The sequence below is a fragment of the Tyto alba genome, unplaced genomic scaffold (assembly GCF_018691265.1).
Source record: "Tyto alba isolate M040663 unplaced genomic scaffold, T.alba_DEE_v4.0 Super-Scaffold_1000006, whole genome shotgun sequence".
Classification (NCBI taxonomy): Eukaryota; Metazoa; Chordata; class Aves; order Strigiformes; family Tytonidae; genus Tyto; species Tyto alba.
The window spans coordinates 14,282,989-14,306,346 of record NW_024881272.1 but is presented as its reverse complement, the minus strand read 5'-3'; the positions used below and the strand labels follow the sequence as shown (position 1 = coordinate 14,306,346).

At 41.3% G+C, this 23,358-nt stretch overlaps 3 protein-coding genes and 1 long non-coding RNA gene across 10 annotated transcripts in view; 2 read left to right on the top strand and 2 right to left on the bottom strand.

Annotated features, from left to right (window-relative positions):
• Window positions 1-2,970, bottom strand: part of CDC14A (cell division cycle 14A) — a 65,651-nt gene extending 62,681 nt beyond the window's left edge. Inside the window, 2 exon segments of the mRNA XM_033000810.2 lie at window positions 1,986-2,076; window positions 2,677-2,970. Of these exon segments, the coding sequence (XP_032856701.2) occupies window positions 1,986-2,076; window positions 2,677-2,782 (197 nt within the window). The 5' untranslated portion in view covers window positions 2,783-2,970.
• A 136-nt stretch (window positions 2,971-3,106) lies between these two features.
• Window positions 3,107-13,184, top strand: LOC116963501. The gene is made up of 3 exons (XR_006166526.1): window positions 3,107-3,424; window positions 4,618-4,688; window positions 12,556-13,184. It is a non-coding gene; the product is annotated as an uncharacterized LOC116963501 (long non-coding RNA).
• EXTL2 (exostosin like glycosyltransferase 2) lies at window positions 6,201-14,480 on the bottom strand. Of its 5 annotated transcripts, none has more exons than XM_033000387.2 (5): window positions 14,150-14,480; window positions 12,509-12,582; window positions 10,811-11,238; window positions 9,349-9,419; window positions 6,201-8,745 (listed from the first exon to the last, which is right to left on the bottom strand). In XM_033000387.2, exons 2-5 carry the CDS (start codon window positions 12,511-12,513, stop codon window positions 8,254-8,256), a joined length of 996 nt encoding a protein of 331 aa, XP_032856278.2. In that variant the 5' UTR covers window positions 12,514-12,582; window positions 14,150-14,480; the 3' UTR covers window positions 6,201-8,253. The 5 variants fall into 5 exon arrangements, with proteins under 5 accessions (XP_032856278.2, XP_032856279.2, XP_032856280.2 ...); XM_033000388.2 differs by having other exon boundaries at window positions 12,509-12,579; XM_033000389.2 differs by having other exon boundaries at window positions 14,247-14,480.
• Window positions 14,481-14,635: 155 nt separating this feature from the next.
• The window catches only part of SLC30A7 (solute carrier family 30 member 7), a 28,867-nt gene continuing 20,144 nt past the window's right edge, over window positions 14,636-23,358 (top strand). Inside the window, exons 1-4 of one of the 3 annotated variants that reach the window (XM_042803558.1) lie at window positions 14,636-14,828; window positions 15,005-15,106; window positions 21,013-21,126; window positions 22,304-22,391. In XM_042803558.1, coding sequence (XP_042659492.1) covers window positions 14,749-14,828; window positions 15,005-15,106; window positions 21,013-21,126; window positions 22,304-22,391 — 384 coding nt within the window. In that variant the 5' untranslated portion in view covers window positions 14,636-14,748. The remainder of the gene's footprint in view (window positions 14,829-15,004; window positions 15,107-21,012; window positions 21,127-22,303; window positions 22,392-23,358) is intronic. The other 2 variants (XM_042803548.1, XM_042803567.1) reach the window with 2 other exon arrangements.

Here is a 23,358-nt window from a genome sequence, read left to right as displayed (position 1 = left end):
ACTGTCAAGTATTTCATACACTGATAGTGATGGGTGCTGCAATACAGATATTAGGGTAAAGTTTAGCACTGCTAAGTAAAACAAAATTCATTCATACCACCTGTTAACTTGTCACTTAATTTCTACCTCATATTATGTTTTAGTATTTTAATTTGAGAGCACAAAAGGGAGAGTACTATTATGGTATCAGATACAGGATGATACCATTAAAAGAGGCCAAATAGATTAGCAACTATCAATTCAGAAAATACACCATAAATTACATGTTCAAAATCTTTAGATGTGGCCTAGAAGATAAAGGAAACTTTGCTTCCTTCTCTTATCTCGTAATTATATCTAGTATCAAGTTATATCCTGGTATGTGACTAACAGATAACTGGGTTAAGGAGTATACTTACTGGATTTCCTTTACACAACTTAAAGAAAATTACTTCCCCAGCCCTCTAAGTTATCAGTATGTTGTTTGGGGTTTTTTGTTTTGTTTTGGTGGGTTTTTTTGGTTTGTTTTTTTGTTTTTTTGTTTGTTTGTTTGTTTTTTTTTTAATATGATACTGCCCTCACACAAAATAACCCACAGTCCTTTGTTAGTACAATCATCTGTAACTAACAGAGTACAGGACTGCTCTCCCTTTCCACCCCCAAGATCAAATCCCACATGCAATTCCTTCACCTTTCCTAGAAGCATATTAAGAATGAGAAACAAAATACCTCAGTTCAAGCGTAACACAGAAGTCTTAAGAGATACAAGATCAATTTTTTATTTCATTAAAGTGTAATCATATTACAAAAACTGCTCAGGACCTTCTACAGTTTAATTCTGCTTTCAGTGTTAGGTCAACCTTGTCTCAGGGTACTCCTGAGGTCCCTTTCAATCTAAATCAGTTAATGATCATTACAGAACCTACTCCCAACCTAAGCAGTTAATTACAAAAGTTAACTGGGAACAAATCACTGGGAACGTCAGTAGAAGACACAGAGCTTAGGACAATGAAGACTCAAAAATGTGTGTAGAAAAGAAACCCTAACACTCTAAGCTGTGCATGAAAAGCAAGCTAGAAGCCAAGGAAGATTGGTTTACACCTTCACAGAAGCAGTACTGAAGTCACTGGAAAAGGGAAGAATGGTTGATGTTCTTCAACTCGTACGAAAAGAAAGTTATATTTATAGTAAAACCACGTTTTTTTGTTTCACCTACGCTGCAGCAAGCCCCTTGTCAAGTGTCTAGATATATCATCACACACAAAACAGTTGACCTAGGAAGGCAGTGCAGAGCAGCTACTTTTTAACCACAGCATAGAGCAATTACTTTATTTGTTTAGTGTCTTTTATGTCCTTTAATAGAAGGTCAAAAGTGAAATTGATTATAGCTGTGAACACAATGTGCTGTCAGCGTCTTCCAAACACATGAAGCTTTTACTTTACAGAAATGACTTTTTCTGCTGTTCTAAAGCTACAAAAGGCAAGAGAAAGTGCATTCTCAAAACCTTCTGCAGACTTACAAAAAAAGTTGCAGATGTTTTTCAAATGTATATTTAAGCTTTGCATTCTTATGATCTGGTATAAAAGGTTATCATTTCATACTCTCTATACAGGAAAATACATATAAAACAAACTATTGTTTAATCTATTCATACAGAACAACAACCTCCTATTTAAGTCACCATTTAAAAAGATGTTATTCGTCTTGAGAGATCCTCTTCACCTTATAAACAAATCTTAGAGAGCTCTGATACCCTTCCCCTAGCTCAAGCACAATTTAAGCCATTTAACTGGTCTTGTAGCTGTTTTTGTGGGTTTTTTTCAAATAGCCATCCTGTTAAAATAGTTTCAGCTAACGTATAAATATATTCAGGCTAACTTTATACTCATGCTTTGTGCAAGTCGCTAAACGGGGCAAAAATATTCTAAATACCATTAAAGTGTTTCGGGAAGAATCTCCGGTGACCACTCTGAGTACGCAAAACACAACAGATCACAACACTTACTTTTCATAGACCAGTTCCTCATCGGTACAGAAGTAGTGGGTATTTACGGTGCTCTTCGGTTTACTTCGTAAAGTAGCAAAGTACAGCCGATCTGAAAGAGAGATGAGGGTAAGGGCGTCGGGCGGACAAGGCAGAGCGCCGCTTCCCCGCGGCACGCCTGCCATCCCTCCGGTGGGCGCCGCCGCCCCGTCCTGCCCCGCCGCGGCCCGGGTGCCGAAGAGGCACCGCCGCTCTCTTCCGCCTGCGGGAGCAGCGACGGGAGCGCGAAGCCCCGCTCGGCCCGCGGGCTCTGCCCACGGGGAACCCCCGCCCCGCCCCGCTCCGGCCGGGCACCCCGCGGCAGCGGCTCCGGGGGGGCGGGCGGGGGCCATGTCTGCGGCAGCGCGCAGCGATACACAGCAACAGGTGCCGGCCCCGCTTCTTACCGGAAAAGAGAGGAGGAAGGAACCGCTGAGGCGTGCCCCGCGGCAGCCCAGGCGCAGGCAGCTCGCGAAAACCGCACGGCAAGGCGGGGGGGGGGGGGGGGGGGGGGGGCCGCAGCCGGGCCAAGCACGCAGCACAGCCGACGGAGCCGGGGAAGGGAGGGGGGGGAGCGGGACAGAAGCCGGCGAGTTTTCTTTCCAAGGGAGGCTCCGGAGAACAGGACCCCAAGGGGCAAGGGATGAGGGGGGGGTCCCCAGCCCCTTCTCACCTTTCACGAACTCCGAGGCTCCCCCCAGCACTTCGGAGACGGCTGCCGCCGGCTCCATCTTAAACAGGGCGCGGAGCAGCGAGGCGCGGGGCGGCTCTGAACTCATGGCGGAGCCGGGGGCGCGCTGCCTGGGAAGCGACCTGTTGCGCGAAGGACCCGCCCGCCCGGGGCCGCGCTGCTAGGAGCGCCGCTGCCGCAGCCCGCATAGGAACGGGAGCGGAGACGAGAACTAGCTCCGGGACACGGCGAGCGGGCGGGCGGGCGGGCGAGCGCCGGCAGGGACTTTGGCTCCACCCCGCCCCCAGCCAGGAGACGCCCCCCGGACAGGAGGCAGCGGGCGGTTACCAGGCGACCGGCGGCGCTCTAGCAACCGCGTTACCGAGCCTTTGTTTCGCCCGGCCCCGGCGTGCGAGTGACCGGCCCGCCCCGCCTCAGCCCCCTCGGCTCGGCGGCCCCGCCCTCCGCCTCCCGGCGCCGAACCGGCGGCCCACCAGCGCCCCTGGCCCGCTAGGCAGCGGCCCTGCACCCGCCACGGCTCCGCCCTCCGCCTTAGCCCGGCTCTCTCGCCCGCCTCCCGGCGGAGCGCCGCCCTCTCCGCGGCCCTTCGCCCTGCTCTCCCCCCGCCCGAGGGCGGCCCCTGGGAGGTGGAGGGGGGTCTCGAGGTACAGCTCGCAGGGCTTGAGGTGGCGGGAAGCAGACCTGCGGCGGAGCTAGTACCTCAGCGGTGCAGGCCTGGCTGAGGGCGGAGGTAAGCGGGCCGGGCGGGCGGCCGCCGCAGGGGAGCGGGTTAGCTCCGCGCTGCACCGGCGAAATTCCTTCGCCTCTCCCGGGACACTTATTCGCGCGGTGGGGGGGGGGGGGGGGGGCCGGCCCGGCCGCGCCTGCCCCACCATTTAGCTTGATAGACAAACCGACTCGCCACTCAAAGGCTGCCTTCCTACCTCTCCGGCCAATGAGCGAGTGGTGCCTGGTGAAGAGGGGGCTGCCGCCGTGCAGCCCTGGCTGTGGCGCCTCCTGCGCAGGCGCCTCCTTTCCCGCCCGCCGGGGTTTCTGTCACCCGCGGCGTCCTCCCGCCGTCGCTCCGGGAAGTCCTGTCTGCCGGGCGGCGGCGTCTGCTGAGGAGAACTGAGGAGCAGCAAGATCTCGGAGAAGCCGCTTGCGAATAGAAAGGGAGGACGCTCGCCCCTACCGCATGGAACTCTAGTAGTGTTTTGGTTTGAGTTACGGGCTCTTTCTTGTACTCAGAAATCGTCCAGTGATCAAGAGTTTCACGTATGTTTCGAAGGCTGTGGTAAAACTACACAAAATTACTTGTAGCTTAATGCTTCAAAAAAAAGTGACTTTCTAGTGGTTTATTTGCAAAAGCTGAGTTAGTTTGTAGTCTGCAATTAACGTACTGCCAAAGAAATAGAAGCATTAAAAATGTTAGAAATGCCTTTCTCCTACCACCCTCTCCTTTAGAAGGAGTAAGTGCCAAACAGCAGATGGTCCATCTCATTTTTACAGCTAAAGCAACAGGTTGCAAAGGAGAGGTACCTTGAAGAGAAAAAAAAGGATGCTATTCTTCTCCCAAAACAAAAACCACCCTTGAAACACCTTAAAAAGACATTGCAATACAAAGCAATATGCAGCCCTGAGGATATTATTATCACCATGTTTTACTAACACTATAAATAACCTACTGTAACTACCAGTTCATGTAATTAATACTAGTGTGTCTGCAGATGATGCTAAACATGAGTGTGAAAATTTTGACTCTTCAATTTTTAATCTAGTGTCACGAGCACTGGATAAACTTTAAAGCTTTACATATATGTTGAAATACTACAGAAAATACTTATCTTGTGCAATTGTTTTGTAGTTGCTTATTTATTTTTGGTATTGGTTCTAATAACTTGTACCTGTGTTTTTTCATTCCTCTTTTTTTCCTTTTTTTCATAGCTCCAGAACTAATATTCCAGAATATTATTCTCTTTGGGCCTGACCTGAGTTAAGAAACATCATTCTCAGTAGTAAGTACTATTCCACACAAGATGCTTGCAAGACTGAGACCACAGTCTTCTGTAACAGCAAACTAAGTGAAGGTGGTTGGAGGCTACTTCCTTTTCATGGAAATGGATGTATTTGTGTTTTCCTATATTGTTCTATAGTACTTTCACTTCTATTTAACCCTTCATTAAATAAAATATTTAATATTTTTATTTACAAGCAATTCTTTAAGGGGTAACATATCCTGGGTAAGAAAAGAGATATCAATGTATTTTCTCCAGAGCTGTAGTTTTTTAACATCCTTTTTTACTCAAACTTTCACTCCAGTCTGTGCTGCGCTCTACTTGATGGGAGTTTGTATGAGCATACATTAAACTAAAGTATCTAGGGCAACAGAAGCAAGGATGGAGCAGTGTAACAGGCTAGCTGTCCAGTACCTAGAATCCCTAGATACATAGTTTGTGTTAATGCCTATTATTTTGTAAATCCATATAGGTGAATCTAGGAGGCAACCATGACAAGAAACTGCAGCCCCACTCTCAAATGTTGTTTGTATACTGCTTATATAGATTTTTCAAAATTATAAATATTGTTTTGGTTGCACACAAGTTCTCATTGGTAGCAATTAGCTAGAGCCTTTGTAGGCACAGAAAATACTCGATCTTTCTCTTCTTCCCTGTAAAAATATGTGTAAAATAACCTCCATACTTCTTCAGTTCCAGTATTGTCTCTCATAGCTTTTAGCATGATTATCTAATGAATTTCACCTAGTAAGATGCTAGCTTTAACAATGTTTTCACCTCATACAATTTTGCTATTATAATCAATTCCAATTACTGCTTTAAACATTTGATGATATCAAATATCAAGGCTACAGTGACATCTTGTGGCCTTTTTTACCAGTAGGTAAAGCAGCAATTTTCTTGTAGTCCTGCTGCATCATTTTAAGACTATATCCTGATTTTTTTCAGCAATGATTTTTCAAATATACGTTTTAGATACCATTTCAAAAATCATGTGTTGCATAAACATTAATTTCTACAGAACATTCAGAGGTGGTGACAAAACTGTTTAGACTCCAAAATATTTCCAAATAACATCTTGGTAATCTCTTAGAAGAAATCATCACCGGCATATTATTTTGTTAAAAAATATAAAATTTCAGTAATATATTTTATTAAAGAATCTTAAAGCACTTCTATAACCATTGAGGGATAAAAAGTTACCAGTCTTTAAAAAAATAAACAAAACCCTTTTGGTTCCTAAGCACAATGAATTATGGCTGGAGCTGAAGTCTTATCTTTGAATTTTCTTTGCTATCTGAGCCCAACCACTTAAGGCTGTGGTTTTTGATGGCTTTTTTTCCTCATGAGTGGGCCTTACCTAAATTAAATGAATGTATGTACCAACAAGAACACTTTTTTTAAAAACTGAAATCTTTGTGCTGTTTATATGCATGCAAACTGTGAGCTTACTCTAGACATCTAACACTGAAAAATTTGATCAACAGCCTGAAAATAAATACATCACAAATCTGGTTTATGTATTTTATTTTACAATGGTAAAATTAAGTTTACCAGTATAATAAAAGCATGTTCTATTAATTCTTTCACTGATACAGAAGAACAAAAAAAAACACCAACCCAAACAACTCCTTCCCCCCCAACAAGGAACCCATTACTAAGATTTGGCTGAATTTACAGTTCATTTCACATTTTAAAAGTAAGGTAAACAACATCTGTGAGTCTTATCAATTCTAGTTGATACTGCACAGAACAGAAATTACAGAATACCATAAAATAAATGAAATGCAGTAAACCACCCCTAGGCAAGTTGTATAATACATATCACTACTGCACAGTAATTAGGAGCTACTTCTCACTATCAAAATTTAGCAGACTTTACATTGCCATTTTAAGATTTCACCCTTGCAAAAGTACTAGGAAGACTTCACTGAACAGAAACCAAATCCTTTAACACTGACAGAACAAGGCAACAGAATCCTCCATTCCTCCAAAGACTCACATCCAGAATCGGCCCAGCTCTAAAAGAACTTGTCACAGTTTTCAACCATTTTTTCTCCAGCCAACTTACTACAAAAAATGTTAAAATTACACACCATTTGTGCAGATGCTATTTGTGTACTAGATATTAGCTGTTATTGATTGCCCATAGATACCTTTAAACTGATAATAAGAATCAATTAAGAGCTGATGCAGATGAAAATAAATCTACTCTGGATGCCAGATTTGATTCCTGTATTGTTCTTCCCTCCATACCACAAAAAAGTTGTGTAACTGCAACGTAAAAGGTTTGTCCTGTCTATGTTAACATGACGTTTCCAGAACTAGAGAGTCCCAATCCAACAAAAGCTGTTAATAATAGCTCTGCTTTTTCCTAGAGATGAAGCCAGGGAATTCAGAGACTGATAACAGTCCAGCCTTGTCAAATAACACTGTACCTTAAAATACTTTTTTTAGTAATGTTTTACCCATTTATTGCACATTTTAATTCTGTTGTCATAGTCACCAAAACCAGAGATGAACCAAAAAGTGAATATTCATTTGAAAGAGTAGTTAAAAAAACAGTAGATCTGTAATATTACAAAATGTACACCCTGTAATAAATGTAGAACAGCTCGCTCTTACTAGGAATTGTAAATAAGACCTTTTTAAAAAGTGAGGATTTTCTTGGGCACATTTTTGTAACAATGTACATGCAAAATATCAAAATAAAACTAAGTACTAAGAGAGTATTATTAAGTAATATCCCATCCATTTCTCCTGGCTGCTTTTTTAAGTTTCATATTTCATGTATTCATGTTTCTTACATTTCCAACTTCTAGGTTCTACCTTTTAGCTGCTTTCAGTGTTTCAGCGACTCCAGGCAAATTAATAATACAGCAAAAAGCCACATCAGAGATCACTTTCCACTACCTCAGCAGTGACAGTTGATACTGTAGGCAATGGTTTTAGGACTATCTGAGATTAAGGTGAGGTACTGTTTTCTGGCTTGCTTTCATAGCAGCTTCAGGAACATCTCAGAATAGAATAGCTTATATACAAACTTCAAAGGGATTTTGTACAGGAGTCTAGAAGCCTGGCCAATAGTTTACTGTAACCCTTCTACAGTTTCACTGGGAACTGTGTAGGGAGAGGTGAGGACAGGAGGGGGAAGGCAAGGAAGCATCTCTACCTGTAACTGTCAAATATATGCGTAGACCTCATTTGACTAGATACATATATTTAAAAAAAAATAATCAAAACATAAGCACTGAAGGGTAAGAGTGAATTTTGTCTGTGTGATTCTGAAGAACTGGTCTAATTAATTGTAATAGCTTTTCAGGTTTTAATGAAAGAAGATGATTTTATCACAGCTAAACATTAGTGTATATTCTTCAAGTTTTCTCAAAACTTACCTTGGAGAATTAGTAAGAAAGGAAAAAGAATACATAAAAAGACATATGGAAAAAAATCAGAGGCTACAAATAAGGATGGCCAAGATGTAGTAATTACACCTTCTTCTCTCCTTGAACTCAGTACAGTTCACTGAGTATTGTTTAACATCCAAGCCCTTAAATTCACTGGCTTACATTTTATTTTTGTGATTGGCATAATTAGGAAAACCAAACTGAGAAATCATGATATTAGAATATTTTAAAGGCATGCCATCATAAATATTAACCAGTTTATTTACACAGTAAGATCTCTGTAACAAATGCTCTGCTCGGTGCCACATTCCAGAATAGCCACTGTTAGTGTCTTTTTCTAAATTTCTTATATCAACGGGCTTCACAAACACTCCTGAAGGCTTTCCAGTATGCTTGGCTACCAGAAAATTCATGGCAATATCATCACAATTTTGTGTCCCATCTATTAAGGCATAAACAGCTTCTGGTTGCCTTTGAAAGTCTTCTAAATACCCACTATGAAAAAATGCTGCACCGATAAGAACCATAGAATACTGATCTCCATTTCCAAATCCAGGGTTCTGCAATTCAAAGCTGCCATAACTGTATACACCTGAAGGAGTAGAAATGTGCTTTCTAGGAACAAATCCCACTATATGTTCTGGAAATTGCTGAAAGAAAAAAGAAATTTAAAAAAATCAAAATTAAGCCCACACTGTGAAATACGTGTTAAGTATTTTCATAAGAGAGATTTATGCTTTTTTAAATGAGGAGAGCACAAGATTATTGCCAGGAAATAATGAAATTATTGGCATATGGTCCTTTGATGTGCATAAATGTTGCAGTTAAATACAGTTTTGCAAAACTGACACAATGTGCCACGTTCCACATCGTGTAGTGCCAAGAAACATCTCTCCACAATTTGCAGCTGTATATTTGGCATTCAAAATAAATTTACAATTTCTCTTAGAGACAAAAACCCTACACACTTTTGTTTTGCAGCCTACTATCAATTTAAATAAATTCAGCAGTCAGCAACTTCAGTATTTATGTACAAGAAAAGTTAAAAATTTGAAAGTTATAGATTACAGGTATAGCTACTATTGAATAATGTTTTTGCAATTTCTACTATTCAATGCTTCAATCCTTCTAAAATTTAATTTTATATCTAGAAAATCAATGGTAAAACCGTTATGATATAGTATTAGTCTAACTGAAACCATTAATCTCAATTGTAACTCAGAAATACGGGCTGCCAAGGTGCAAAACATTACCTGCCAAACAGAAAAGGCAAAAGCAAGGTCATGAGCACTGACTAGTGTGTCATCATCCATCATTAAAACAGCTGGAGGGAGGGAAAAAAAAAAACAACAAAACTTTTAACGTATCAAAAGATTAAGTACATGAGCACAGTATGTAATGCAGTACTTGCCAAGTTAGCTGTGAAACTTCTATAACCATAACCATTAAGCTGAATTGCAGAACTGAATTGTAACTCCTTGAAAGTAGGTTGAGAAAATAGATTTAAAATCTAAAGCCAAGGTGAAGCTTTGTGGTAACTGGAAGCAAATCTAAATTTTAGATTATTTGCCAGGCTATAAAAAAACTCAACAACCTTTGGTTGTCTGTAGCACAGCTGGACAGATACGTGTTGGGAAACTTGGGAGTGATTGGCAAAGTAACTTAACAACCTAATCTTGTGGAAAAACACAACTAAAATAAAAAGTTAGATACCATTCTTTATAAGATTTATGTGGGATTTTTAATATAAAATTTGATTTGTCTCCTTACAACTTGCAAGTGCTAAAAAAGCAAGCTTAATAAATTGCACAGGCAATATTCAGTATGATTAACTACAGGAGGAAGAATCTTTGCCCTAAAGTTTAGGCAAATGACTATACAGAAAGGAAAGATATTATTAGATCAGACCTCCACATTCATTAAAGCTTTTTAAGTTTACAGTCAGAATAAATCCTACTGCAGTAAATAAAACACTTGGGAAGTTGAAGTCTCTAGTGTCTTCCTAGAAGTCATGGATTTTGCTTAGCAAGGCATGTTAGGAAAGGGGGCAGTAAACAGAATTACCTTTACTAATCATGAGTAAGGTCAGGTCTGTAATGCAACATATGGGGTTTTTTTCCACTTGAAACAAACAGAGCTTATTGTTGTGCTTCTCCTGGAAAGAGCTTAGGAACAATATTTAGATGAATAGCCAAAAGACTGAGAAAAATACTCTTAAAATGGATACAGAATTTGAGATAGAAAGCCAGACAGCTGGGGAGGGAAGTTTCCGTGAAGAGCAGAACATGCTTGAGAACTTAGTCTTAAAATGAATGGATTAAATCAAGTCTTTACAGATGACTTAAGTCCAAATTAATGAGAGATTCAACGAATGCACAGTGAATTTCAGCTTACATTATAAAGGGAAGAGAGGCTAAACTACCTACATTTGCCTGACAAAGGAAATGTAAAACAAAGACAGTTGCAAAAGCCCATGAAATGCATTTGACATCCCTCTTTTCTTCCTCACTCTTCACTGATAACCTGCTGGTGGAGGTGGTGGTGTGCATCTGATATTGTAACATAGGTTTCTTCTATATGACGCACATTCCATTAAGTGGCCCAACAGATGCATGGATTTATTACATAGTATAACTCAAACCATCTCTCTTTCAGCATTCAGATTTTAAGCAAGAACATATAATATTAGTAGTAGTGACATGAACTGCTAATTACCTTTTGTTTCCAGTTCAGGGAAATTCTGGAGTCTGTTCCTCATGCGATTTACAGTTTGAACTTTAAAGATGACAGGGACAGGATGGGGCCCCAAAGAATTCCACATTTCCTCTGGTATCTTCTCACCAACGTTGTTCCACACAACAATTACTTTATGTAGGTGGGGGATGGCTTGATAATGATTTAAAAGCTTTAGCAGTAAGTCAGTTCTATTATATGTCTGCATAATAAGAGTAAATGAATCCAAGACAGACTGACTCTGGGTTTTCGGTTCCCTTTTCAAATTGGGCATTTTGTCATCTTTGATATTGGGAAGCAAAGCTGTTAAAGCACCTGCCACAAGAAGTAAGACAATGATCACCACAGAAGTGAAGCGTAGTAGGCGGATTCCCATAACTCTTCCTGGAAGCTTACAGAAGTGAAAACACCTTTAAAACAGGTAACAGGAAAGGAAAAGTCATTAATCCCATGCATAGTTATCTCCCTTACTTGAGCAAAACTCCGTAATATTCAGTAGACTGTTGTTTAAGTAAATAAATAAGGAGGATTTTAGGACTTGAGCCAATTACTTTCAAGACAGATACTTCTGGTACTCCGTTTCTATGTTTACTTGCTTTTCACTTTTTTTAGTTAACTTTGAGTCTCACTGTTTTGTGAAAATTAATCTAGAGTAATTCCTTAACTCTAGATTGTTCATCGTCTCTTATTTTCTCAGTACTGCATTTTTGATTGAACATTTACATACCTCACCACACCCACCCAGCTGACATTAGAAAGCACATTTGTACAGATTTAGTACTCTTAGCACTGCAGGAGCTCTGTGTTAGCTGGGAAACAAAGGGAGAGAAGGTGCCTCCTCAAGAGCTCTGGCAGAAAGGAGGAAGTTAAATGCTTTCTTTTCCCGTTGCTCAGGCACCATACACAGAAGGAACAGCCTTTATCACTGATTTGCTGGACATTTTGTTAATAGTTTGTATACCTGCTAATAATGGTTATTAATGCAAAAATTCTGATCATACTAGCTGAGGCTATAATACACAGGTGGAGCAAAAGAAACATGCCAAATAGAGTAATGTAGGAATGCAACAACATCAGTAACTGCTGGTCTGCTAAATCGAGAGCTCAGCAGAAACTGGAAATGTCAGATGTTAGGTGAAATGTATCTGGTTATCTATGTAACTGGGAGAGCAGCCTTAGTATAAGGCAGAGGCTTCTGAATCCTCCTGATTTTGGAACTAAACAGGAGTTCTTAAAAAACAGCTCCTACAAAGGTAGCCCCAACATTCATGCCTCTTAGGCAGCACTCCCAGTTCTCCAGATATTTATAAATTGTAAACTCAGGAGGATCCAGCAGGCACTGCATTCCATAGTTTGCTCCTCAAATGTGTCACCCACATCTGTTCTTCCTCCTTTAATCGCAAGATTAGCATGATTTGAATACAAGATGAATATTCTAAGATTACTACTAATTGGTTACTTATCCATATGTATTACTCATGTTACTCTGTTAGTAATTTCTAGGCCTTCAGCAGGGAATTTTGATCAAATTGAGTGATGTAGGACAGCCCCATCAATTACAATTTTTGAGGGACTGTGAGTTTTTTCACAGAAGTTTTGATCATTTTCTTCCAAAATGCATATACCATGCTTGAAAATATGAATGTAAATTCTTTTAGTCTAAAAAACGTCTCAACTTACCTCATTGTTGCCAAGTTGGATTGTTTTTCCCCCCCTTGTTTTCACAGGACAGCTGTTTGTGATCTATCAATCTGCTGGAAATTAAAGGGACTCTATAACTGAAGATCATCAGTTATCCCACAGGCTACACAGCATTCTTTTACAAGTAAATGTTCCTCTCAGTTACTGACTGATGTATGCATTTTTGGCAATTATCCAATCCCTTTTCTTATTGCTCAGTTGAATAATTGTCTACGCCTTTCAATAAACACTCCAGAAATGAGTTATTACACCAGTTGGTTAGAAAGAAAAGCATAGCATATTTCTCTGCCTGTAATATTGTTGCTCTGTGCCAGTGCAGTGTCTGTGTGTTCCATCCTTAAGGTCAACTACAGAGACACAAGTAGGTCTCCAGAACCTCACAGTCTGTTGCTTTGTTCACCAGGCACCACTAAAATATATATAGTTGGCTACCACAGTCAGGCAAGCAGTCCCAATAACATTATTTTATTTTCTAGCTCATCCCCTTTGCACTCTCCTTCCACTAAGTTTACCAGTTGTGTTAGAAGTTTAAGACACAACATTTTATTCTTCCCGTCTGCTTTGGCAGCTTGGCAGAAGGGAAAGCAAATATGCATGTAAGCAAAAAAAGGAAAGATGCACAAGATGCAGGACAGCCATTTAAGATACCTGTGTCTGTTAAGGCTTCTTGGTGGCTGGAGGGATTTTTGTTCTTTTAAAACTAGTTGAACAAAGAGTTTTTATTTTTGATTTAGGAATGGTACTATGAAAGCTTAAAGAACAAGAATTTGTTGAACTTTGAATAACTGAGCCAATGTGAAAATTCTTAAGAGTAATGTGTTTAGGATATATAAGCTTGCTTCTTAAAAGTACAGAATTGCCAATTTGTGTGTATATATCAATCTGAGTATGTCCACACATACAGATCTTTCCAAATCTGAGTTATAGTTTTACCACTGACTTATTTTGTGAGGCTAGAGAGGTCACTGGAACTATTTCCAGAACCTAATCACTCATTTTGATTGCTTCCTTTTATAGGTGTCAGCAATCATGCCTGATTTCTAAAAATGTTTGGCAGCAGTGGCTACTCAGCATTTCTGAGGTCCACCCTACCTTGGTCCTATGTGCTTTTAAAAAGGTGAACCTTAGATTCTTATTTCCCAATTGCAACCTAGTCACAGCAATACTTACTAATGCTACTGTAACAATTAATTAGTTAAATTTTAAAAGCATAGGTAAGATGAAAATATACATGTTGTTTACTGTGGTAATGAAACTTCCTGGCTTGCCACACATTCTTGTGTTTACTCAGTTGCATACCATAGGCTCTAATATTAAGCAAGGATGATAATATGCTCTTTATTTAAAATAAATGCTTATACAAAAGCTTTAAAATTATCACCATGACGCTCCCTAGTAAAAAAGTGCTAATCGGCTTTTAGCCAATTATGAAATCGCAGTGCCGGACTGACCTCATAAAAAATTCTTACAATACCGCCTGTAGGGAACACCTCAAAACAAAACTGATGAAAGCAACCCCCCTGTGTCAAAACACAGTATTTTAATCCTCCTTCCAAGAAGGAGACTTCGTGAACGGGCTCCCCCCCTCTTCATGGGCAGCACCTCACGACAGCACCGTACCGGCTGCATGCAGCCAGCCAGCGGAAGCGAACCGCCGCCCGCCGGGCCCCCGCGCCCCGCCCGGCCCGGCCGCCCCCTCAGGCGCGGCTCCGCTCACGTTCCGCAGCGCTTCCCGCAGCCGGGCTGGGCTGGCGCGGCGGGGCACGGAGAGGCGGCACCGGCCCTGCCCGCCCGCGCAGGCCGCTCCGGTGACTCAGGGGCGGACCCGGCCACACTCTGCTTCCTGCGCGGCGTCCCTCCGCTTCCTCCCGGCAGGCCCCGGTTTGTAGTTCGGGGTCCTGCCGTAGGCAGGCGCTTGTCCTCCCCGCTCCTCCTCCCGCCGGGCCGGCTCCGGCAGCTTCCCGGAGCGCGGCCATACCGAGTGCTGCTGCCGCCACCGCCCCGCAGGCGAGCCGGGGGCTCGGGTTGTCGGGCGGTCGCTCCGCCCCCCCGGGCGCGCCAGCATCCCTCCGCAACACGGCCCCTCCGCGGTGCGCAGGCGCAGCCCGGCAGGACGGAAGTGAGAGCGGCGCGTGGGCCGGCGGCGACGGGAGAGGGGGAGCGCTGCAGCTCCGCTCCGCCCCGCCCGGCACGGCGCGGCCCGGCCCGGCCCCGGGAAGATGCTGCCCCTCTCCATCAAGGACGATGAGTACAAGCCGCCCAAGCTCAACCTGCTCAGGAAGGTGTCGGGCTGGTTCAGGTGAGGGGCGCGCGGCGGGCCGGGACGGGACAGGCGCCGTGGGGGTCGGGGCCGAGTCCCCGCGGCGAGGCTGATGCCGAGGGCGCCTGGGCCGTCCGGCGAGCGGGGCCCGCGCTGCACCGCCGCTCCCCGTGCTGTGCCGGCGGCGGGTGACCCGCTGTCTGCTCCGTGCGCAGATCCATCCTGGCGGACAAGACCTCTCGCAACCTCTTCTTCTTCCTCTGCCTCAACCTCTCCTTCGCCTTTGTGGAGCTGCTCTACGGCATCTGGAGTAACAGGTACCGGGGCGCGGCGGGGCGGGAGCGGCGCCCGGCGCGCAGGAAGCGGCGCCTCCCGCCGCGGGCAGTGCCACGTCTGCTGGTCGGAGGGGCCCGCTCGGGGCGTGCGGCCGGGCCGGGCCTCCCGGAGGGGTCGGTTGGCGGAGCCGGGGGCGCTGCTGAGGAGTTGTCCCCGACTGGGAGCGCTCCGGTGGGGAGCGACCGGCTTCGCCGTTCCCCTCCGCCGGCTCCCAGCGGCTCGGGCCGGGGAGGGGGGGGTGCAGTGTGGCGCGGCTGGGCGGCGCGGCTCGGTGTGTTATGGAGGAATGCTGTTTGAAACCGGTGTCTTGCCGGCCGTGCTGCTCGGCTCTGTGCTGGAGGAGGAAGCCTGGCCTCGGCGAGGGTTACAGGACCTAAGGGCTGCAACCCTTCCGAGCCTGCCGCTTGCCACCGAGATCCTTTGTCTGGGAATGTGACTTCGTTTGTAAGGGGATGGCTGGGTGGCAAAGCCCGGCATTGCACTGAACAGCCCTGCCTCTGAGTGAAAAACGGGAATAAGCATATCCTGGTATAGCTAAGTGGTACATTATGTAGCACGTGAGTTCAAATAGGTGGAAAAAACAAGAGGGACTTGACTAAGTTGCTACTGAAGTAAAATACAAGCAGAAATGCAAAACAACTTTAGTACTGATGTGTTGCGCACAGGTAGAGAACAGACAGTGGCAGTAGTATCTCCACCATGCTTCATTCTTGACTGAGTTGTTTTACGGTGGTATTTTGCTCTCTAAGTCAATACTTCAGTTCGACCTGGACAGGTGTGGAAATGTCATTTAAGCCCAACAGTGTGTCCTTTCACGTGGAACTTAAAGTAGTCTTTGTTAAAAGCTGTAATATGGACACAGATTACTGGGACTCTTGAATAAGAGTCTTGAGTGAAAGCAGCAATGCAGATTTGGAAACAGTTGCATCCTACTATTTATCATTTTTTTCTGAATCCCTCCAACTGTACTATAAAATCCTTAACCTTGATTATAGTCATTGCTACTGTAGCACTAGTGAGAACACGGTGCTATCCTGGGCACAGATTATCTTGGCAATGTGCAGACCGTCTTGGATGGTCTTGGTTATTACTTTGATGTTAATTCACTTTGCAATTGTGTGAGGATTGTTGTATGCATCGCCTGTTTATTCAGGTACGGATATATTAGTAGCTCGGAAAATGCAAATATTTTTCTCAGTGCTTCAGATGTAAAGAGCTTTATGTTCATGTGTGTTTGTTCTCATGTCTTTCTTTTAACCGTAATAATTTTTTTTGGTAATGTGACCAGATATTAAATTTATGCCATACAAAGTCCTGTATATGAGATAATTAAACTGACAAACTGAAGTGACACCTGCTGGAAATTTGTCACTGAAGAATTGGGTTTACTGGAATTGGGAGGGATATTACTTGTTTGCTATAGAGATTAAGCATTGGGGTTTGCTGCAAAGTTATTAGTTGGACCTCTTGTTTATATTTCAAGTCACTAATTTAAAGTATTTTTACATTAAGCCTAGATTTTGGGCTAGAACAAAACATTATCTTAGCAAGTATTTCTTTAGTAGAGAGGAGTAGCAGGGCATATAATAAGGAATTCCTTCAGTCAAAGCAGAGAGTTCATGGCTTGGAAGAACAACCACATAACAAGCAAACAAGGAGCCCTCTGGGGGAAAATTATTTCCTGAGTTTGAAAAACACAGCTCCTTTGCTCTCCATGTGAGACATGCAGAAACTGAACATTTGTAAAGGGGTTTTTATGTATCATCTTGGCACACTTTTTTATTCCACTGTGACCTGTCTTGGGTATGGCTGGTGCCTGATGCTACAAGTGTTAAAAGGATGATCTTGAATTCTGTTCTCTCTAGTGTCCTTGATAATGTCAGTGAATGTAAGATAGCAAAACTAACAAGCTGCCATGATTATTCAGATGATTCTTCCCTCTGCTTCCACAGACTAAGGAATTTATTTTTAATTGTGCTTCTGAAAAGTACACCTTTATCCATTTAAATTTAAGCAGGTTTCTATGAATTCTTTGACTAGGATTTTCTTATTTTACAATCAAATCTATTATTTCAGCCCCAAAATTTTTGTTGGCAAGTTTCAGAAGTCTTCAATTTTTTTTTTTTTTTTTAATTCTTGCAACTTAGATTCTCCTTAGCTTTTGTTTATCAAATAAGTTTTTTCCTGAACTCAAATAGCTGTTTTGCCATTTATATGATCCTGTTCCAGGTACTGTGGTATGTTGATGGTCTTGAAGCACAGACAATAGAACTGGATGTGGTATTTTGCTAGCTGAGAGCTTGTTTCAAGTTGAAATCTGCAACTTGGGTTGTTATGTTTTAAAATAGTATTACATGCATACTTGTATACTTTGGTATTGAACTTCTGCTATTAAATCAACTATGGAAGCTTCCTCATTTAGACACAATGTGTTTGAGTATAGGGTTTCTGTTAGATTGTGGTCTGGATGATGTGTTCCAGTTCTAATGAAGTTCTTGCATACATCCCTGTTGCTAGTGGTTGACTGGATCACTTGTTTACTTTGGTAAACACGTGGCACACAGTTTTTGAAGGTCTCATTCATTTACAGGTCATTTTAAAAAAGCCTCAGATTAAATCAGATTGGCCTCTTACTACACTTCCTATTGTTTGTGCAGTTGAATCGCTTATAGCTGTATCTATAATACAGAGCATCTTTATGCCATGTGGTGAATGGCATTGCAGACACAGTCTGTACTAACCTCTGTTGATAAATCCACATGGCTCTCTCTACCTGGGAGATGTTACCTTAGGTCTTGAAAGCAGCACAGCTGTGTTGGTGTTGCACCTATGGTAATTTGTGCCTCTGAGATTACAGGTGTGAGCACAGTACCATGATAACTTGCTGTATGATTTCTGGTTCTAGAGCTAGTATGGGATTTTGTTTCAATAACAGTCCTTATACACTTATTCCCAGAAGATTCTATACAAAAAAACCCCTCAGAAACCAAGAGCTATCTCTGTTTAGTCATGCTTATTCCTTCCATTTCATAATCATTACAGATTTATGTTACTGTCACCTTAATTACCTTCCACCTGAATGTTTGGTGTGTTTTGTGTAGTGTTTTTCCCCACTGGATCTTCCTTACTGCTCAGAACCAAACCTGAAGTGAGCTGTTTTCCTGGGGATGTCACCTGATTTTGGGAAGGGGGAAGCTGTCACCTACACCCTTCAAGGATTCGTTAGGGAATTCCATTCTGCTGTTTCATAGGCATCTAGCGAAAACTTCTGGTCTTCCTTTACAGTGTGTTCAGAACAACGTAATCTGTTTCCTATTTTGGTGGCTAGAGCACCTAAGGATAATTTGTGATGCCATCATCCTCTGCCTTAAATGTGTAACAGTTGCATGTATATATACCTCTGTATGTGTCCATAAAGTATATATGTAAATATAGAGAGAGATCAAAACTTTTGTTGTCTGTCCTCTCCTCCAAACCCACTTCTTCCACTGTTTTATCTGAAACACTTCAGATTAATCTTAACATTTATTTTAGTCAGGCTGAAATAGCTGGGTTTCTTAATGTAGAGTTCAAACTACTTTGACTAATGAAACTATATTTGACTTCAGTATGAAAACATGGCTGCTCTCTAGAACTTGTTACTACCAGTAATTGTTTTTTGTTCTTCAATTTCCAGGAGGTGACTGTGTATGTAATTGTTCTTAGATAACCAAAAGATTGGGAAAATGAAAATTTTGGGGCAATTGTAACAAATCCTCATTAGTACCTCTATATCAAGTGTATTTTCAAATTGGAAGCAATTTTTGTGTTTCGATGCACGTTCTTCCTTGCAGACTTACAGAACCTGTCTATGATTGGTAATTTAGTAAAATATGGCAACTGTTGTGTGTGGTGTTAGATCCAATTTACATACAGCCTACAAACTGACATGAGTTCTACTGACTGGGTAACTCGTGAACTAATTTAAGTTGCTTTGAACTTTGTAGGGTAAAACAGCATGCTAAACTCTGGTGTATGTCAATCAAGATAGTAGTTGTGCATTGGTCATTGAAATAAACAATTTAAGCGGTCTTTTAGCCTCTGCTTCCTTCAGCTTCTAGATCAAAGGAGAGTGTGTGTCTTCTAGTCAATGCCTTGCAGCTGGTAAGGCAAAGATTTAAATACTGGTAAGGTTTACAAGCAGTGGCTTATCATTGTTCTAATACCACTCTCATTTTTGAATGGGAATTAGCTTGGATCCATTCAGCTGAAAACACAGATAGAACAAATATTTGTTTGCTTTTATTTCTGTGTGGACATGTTCCAGTCAAACTAGAAGAAGAATAATGGTGGTCACCAGCAAAAGGAGCAAATGATAGCTAGGTTAACACTCAGCAAAATGAAGAAGCAGCCATCTGTAGCAACTTAGCACTCTTGTCCACGTTTTTATTTTTAAAAATAATTCAAAGAGCTCTGTGCTCTCAGGAGTACTACTGTTGCTTCGTTTGATTCAGTGTAGCTTCACCACAGTATGTTAACCTTGGATGTGTGTGATCCTAGTAGAGATCAGGGTGTTGGAAACCTTGCTTTTTGATGGGTTAGTGTATACTTACCCCTCTTTCATAATAGTATGTGATACTGATAAAAAACTAGATGCATCTTAGATAAATTCTATACCTGTTTATGAATCAGGCTAACACATTGGATGAAGGTTTGTGATTGGAAATTTTGAGACTGAGCAGTAATAAATTAAAAAGAATGTAGGTGTGGTGCTTTGGCAGTGTAGTCAAGGACTGGCTTCTCCACTCAGGTAAAACATTAAAATGGATGTAAACATAAAAGATGGCTCTTTAGGAAAAGTATGTAGCAGTCAAAAGTACTTAACAGTGTTTGCTGTTCTGCTTTTATTTCTGGCAAAATACAATATGATCTTAGAATTCCCTGTGTACTCAAATTCCATATTTTCAGTGTGCCCTACTCATAAAAAGTGTCAAGTTATTGCAGTGTGAATGGACATCAAATAAATTCTTATCTGATAATGCATTAGTTCTGAAATAAGATGCTTGAGAGGAAAACTGCTATGCCAAAGCAGACTTCACAGTCTTGGAACATTTGATATAATAAATGGAAGACTTCGATCTTTACAGGCCTAAAATATCTTGTCACAGGCATACATCTGTAAAAATTTTATGAAACTGTTTTTTGATTCATTGGGTTTTTTACTGCAGACATAAAGAATTTTTGACCTATTTTCCCAGTGTGTGAAAACTCTTCCAAAGTATCAAGTTTGAAAATGGATTTGAGAATGTTGCTTCTGTAAATGCTTAGTGCCATTGCTATGGTGGTATTGGTAGTCTTAAGCAGAACAGTTTTAGTGTTACTGTACTAGTTCTCCTATATAATAGACTCAAAAGCAATATCTTCAAACCCAATTTTCTTTTTTTTAACTAGATGAGAAATACTACTTTTACAAACTTACGTGGGGTTAGTGTTCAAATGCAGTTTGCATGTATACAGTTTTCCAGTCAAATTTTCTCACATGGTTAAACTATAAGTCAAAATACGAGTATAAATGTGCTACTAGAATTGTGAGAGATGTGGCCATGGACATATCTACCCAAGGGACTTTGGTTTGTGTCGGTGGAGACCACCATCCACTACCACCAAGATCATATACTAGGGGGATTTTTTGACAAGTGCTCTTGCAAAGTGCCTTCCCTAAGATGTCAACATATTTGTGTTGATCTAGTGTAGATTTCTCATCAGTGCTAACAAATCCATGACTGAAGCTTAGACACACAGTGTATTCTGCTAGTGCATAAAAGATGAAATGCTGGGTTTTTTCGTACTTAACATGCAGCATATGGAACATAACACCTTTTTTTTTTTTCCCCCTGTTACTTTCCAGTTTAGGTCTAATATCAGATTCTTTTCATATGTTTTTTGACTGTACTGCTCTATTGGCTGGATTAGCAGCTTCAGTAATTTCAAAATGGAGGTCAAACGATGCTTTCTCATATGGGTAAGAAACTTCAAGCTGTTACCTTGATGTATTTTAGTAAATGTCTAGGTAGTAATTTTTCACTGTATGAGCAAAACCTCTTTTTTAAAACATGGAAAAGCTATGTTGAAAGTGTGCTTTTTTTCTACGGTGAGTTATGTAAATCTTTAAGTTAATATCCTCCTAGAAATAGTGAAAATATGAAGGCATAGCTTTGGAGGAACAGGTTCATCACTTCTAAGATATTGCTTACTGTGCTAGTGGAAACAAGTTACACAGCAGAAAATTGCCCTGCGCTGTCGTGTCAGTGACACCAGTGAAGTAAGAGCAGCTGTGTCATGGGTTCATCCTCAGAGTGCAGTGAGGTGCATTATAGGCAATCTCAAACTGCTGGTGCCCCATGCTGCCTTTGAAACAGAAAATTACAACTGAAAGGAGCTCAGCTGTGGTGATGCTGCACCTGAGATTTCTCAAGACCAGCAAGATGTAACAGCTGTGGCTACCATTAGTGCAGATCCTCAAGGCTGATGAGGTGTGTCATCCCATACCACCCTTCATGGATAAAGCTGCTGCAGCTGATTCTGTTCCAAGGACACTTGCCTCCACTGCACACTGCAGTTGTGCCCCATAAAACAGTACTGGTGATAGAATATTATTAATTGGTGATACTGATTAATTAACAGCAAATGAGTTGTAACATGGGTTGCTTCATTCCCCGTGGCATTACTGACCTGAGTGTCAGCATTTAGCTTCAGTTTTCTTGCCTAAGCATGGATCAGGTAGTTTGAAATTTAAAGTGCTGCCTAATTAAGTTGGAAACTCCAGTGTGCCTAGAAGAACTGACTGTACCATGAGCTAAGTGCAATGAAAGCAGGTTCTGTATTAATTACTGCTCTGCATTTAAACAGCTGGTGTTCCATTTATTAGACAACAGCCACAATTTATTAAGTCTGAATTGCTACATTGGAATTACATGTTATTCTAACCTGGCTGGTTTTTATTTGAAAAAATTAGTAGCTGAATTCATTTCATATACTTGTGTGTAGTTTATATACTACATTTTCCATTTAGAAAACCCCTGTGTAATGTAACTGTTTGAGATCTAGAAGACTGTACTCTGGTCTCTAAGTTCCACTTTTCATTTTTAGCATTTAAATGGAGGTGGTAATATCTGCTATTGCTTTTTTGTTTCTTGCAGGTACGTTCGAGCAGAAGTACTTGCTGGTTTTGTAAATGGTTTATTCCTCATCTTTACAGCATTCTTCATTTTTTCTGAAGGTGTTGAGGTATGCTATGAAGTCAGTTGCACTACCAATTGTCAGATTTCTATTTGTAGAGCATATTTAATGGAGATAAAATTTTTAAAATTTATTACTTTCATAATTGGTTAAAAATCTGTGATTTGAACAGAGAATAGGACCATCTGAAATTGCTCTTTTGTGACACAGAAACTCAGCTTTTTCAGTGTATCTGTACAATCGTCTTAAATAGTGTATTTTAATTGTGCATAAAGATTCTTTGAGATTCACCCTGTCCTTTTTTCAGCTAATTAAGTATGTCATAGAAAGATCTTTACATATCATTGTTAAAAGGACAAATGAGGCCAAGAAAGAAAGGCCAAAACTAGTAATTCAGATAAGTTAGTCATAAGAAATGGAAATACATTCTGTGAAGAAGTAGAACTAACTCATTAAAGAAAGAGCATTATTTTCCAAATCTTGAAGTCTGATATAAATGGCAAGTAGTAATGGCTTTAACATTTACAAGGTTACTGTTCTTGAATTATTTTTTTTGTACAAGATGGTTCAGGTGATAATTTCAAGACTAAAATTTAGACATCAATGGTGTCTGCACTGAAGTGAGGTAGGAATAAGTGAAATTGATAACTGATTCTGATCAGCTAGCATTAATGCTTTTACTTGTTAATGAGATGTGCTAAAATTTTGTTTAGACTTCCAGTTCAGAACACATTCTAGTGGTTTGTTTTTTTTAATTAATGGAGAACTGGGATCTTTCAGGAACATATCCTCTACATAGATAAGCCTGTAAATACTTCAAAATCAGTATAAACTGTGCTGAATTTGCTTAAAAGCTTGTGAAAACTTCACTCCAAATCTAGAAACAGCAACAAACCTTACTAGAAAAATTAAAAGCTACTACTGGAAGGATTAAGGGTCATGTTGAAATATCACTCTTTTCCTTCTGGTCTTAGCTCTTGTGCTAAGTATTCCCCTTGCTTGTGATGGTGACTCA

What these genes read in the sequence shown, in the direction of transcription:
- EXTL2 (XM_033000387.2), bottom strand. An exon ending in CCCTGAACTGGAAACAAAAG is followed by an intron (nt 9,420 to 10,810) that starts GTAATTAGCAGT and finishes CCCTCCCTCCAG; the next exon opens with CTGTTTTAATGATGGATGAT. An exon ending in TTGCCTTTTCTGTTTGGCAG is followed by an intron (nt 8,746 to 9,348) that starts GTAATGTTTTGC and finishes TTTTTCTTTCAG; the next exon opens with CAATTTCCAGAACATATAGT.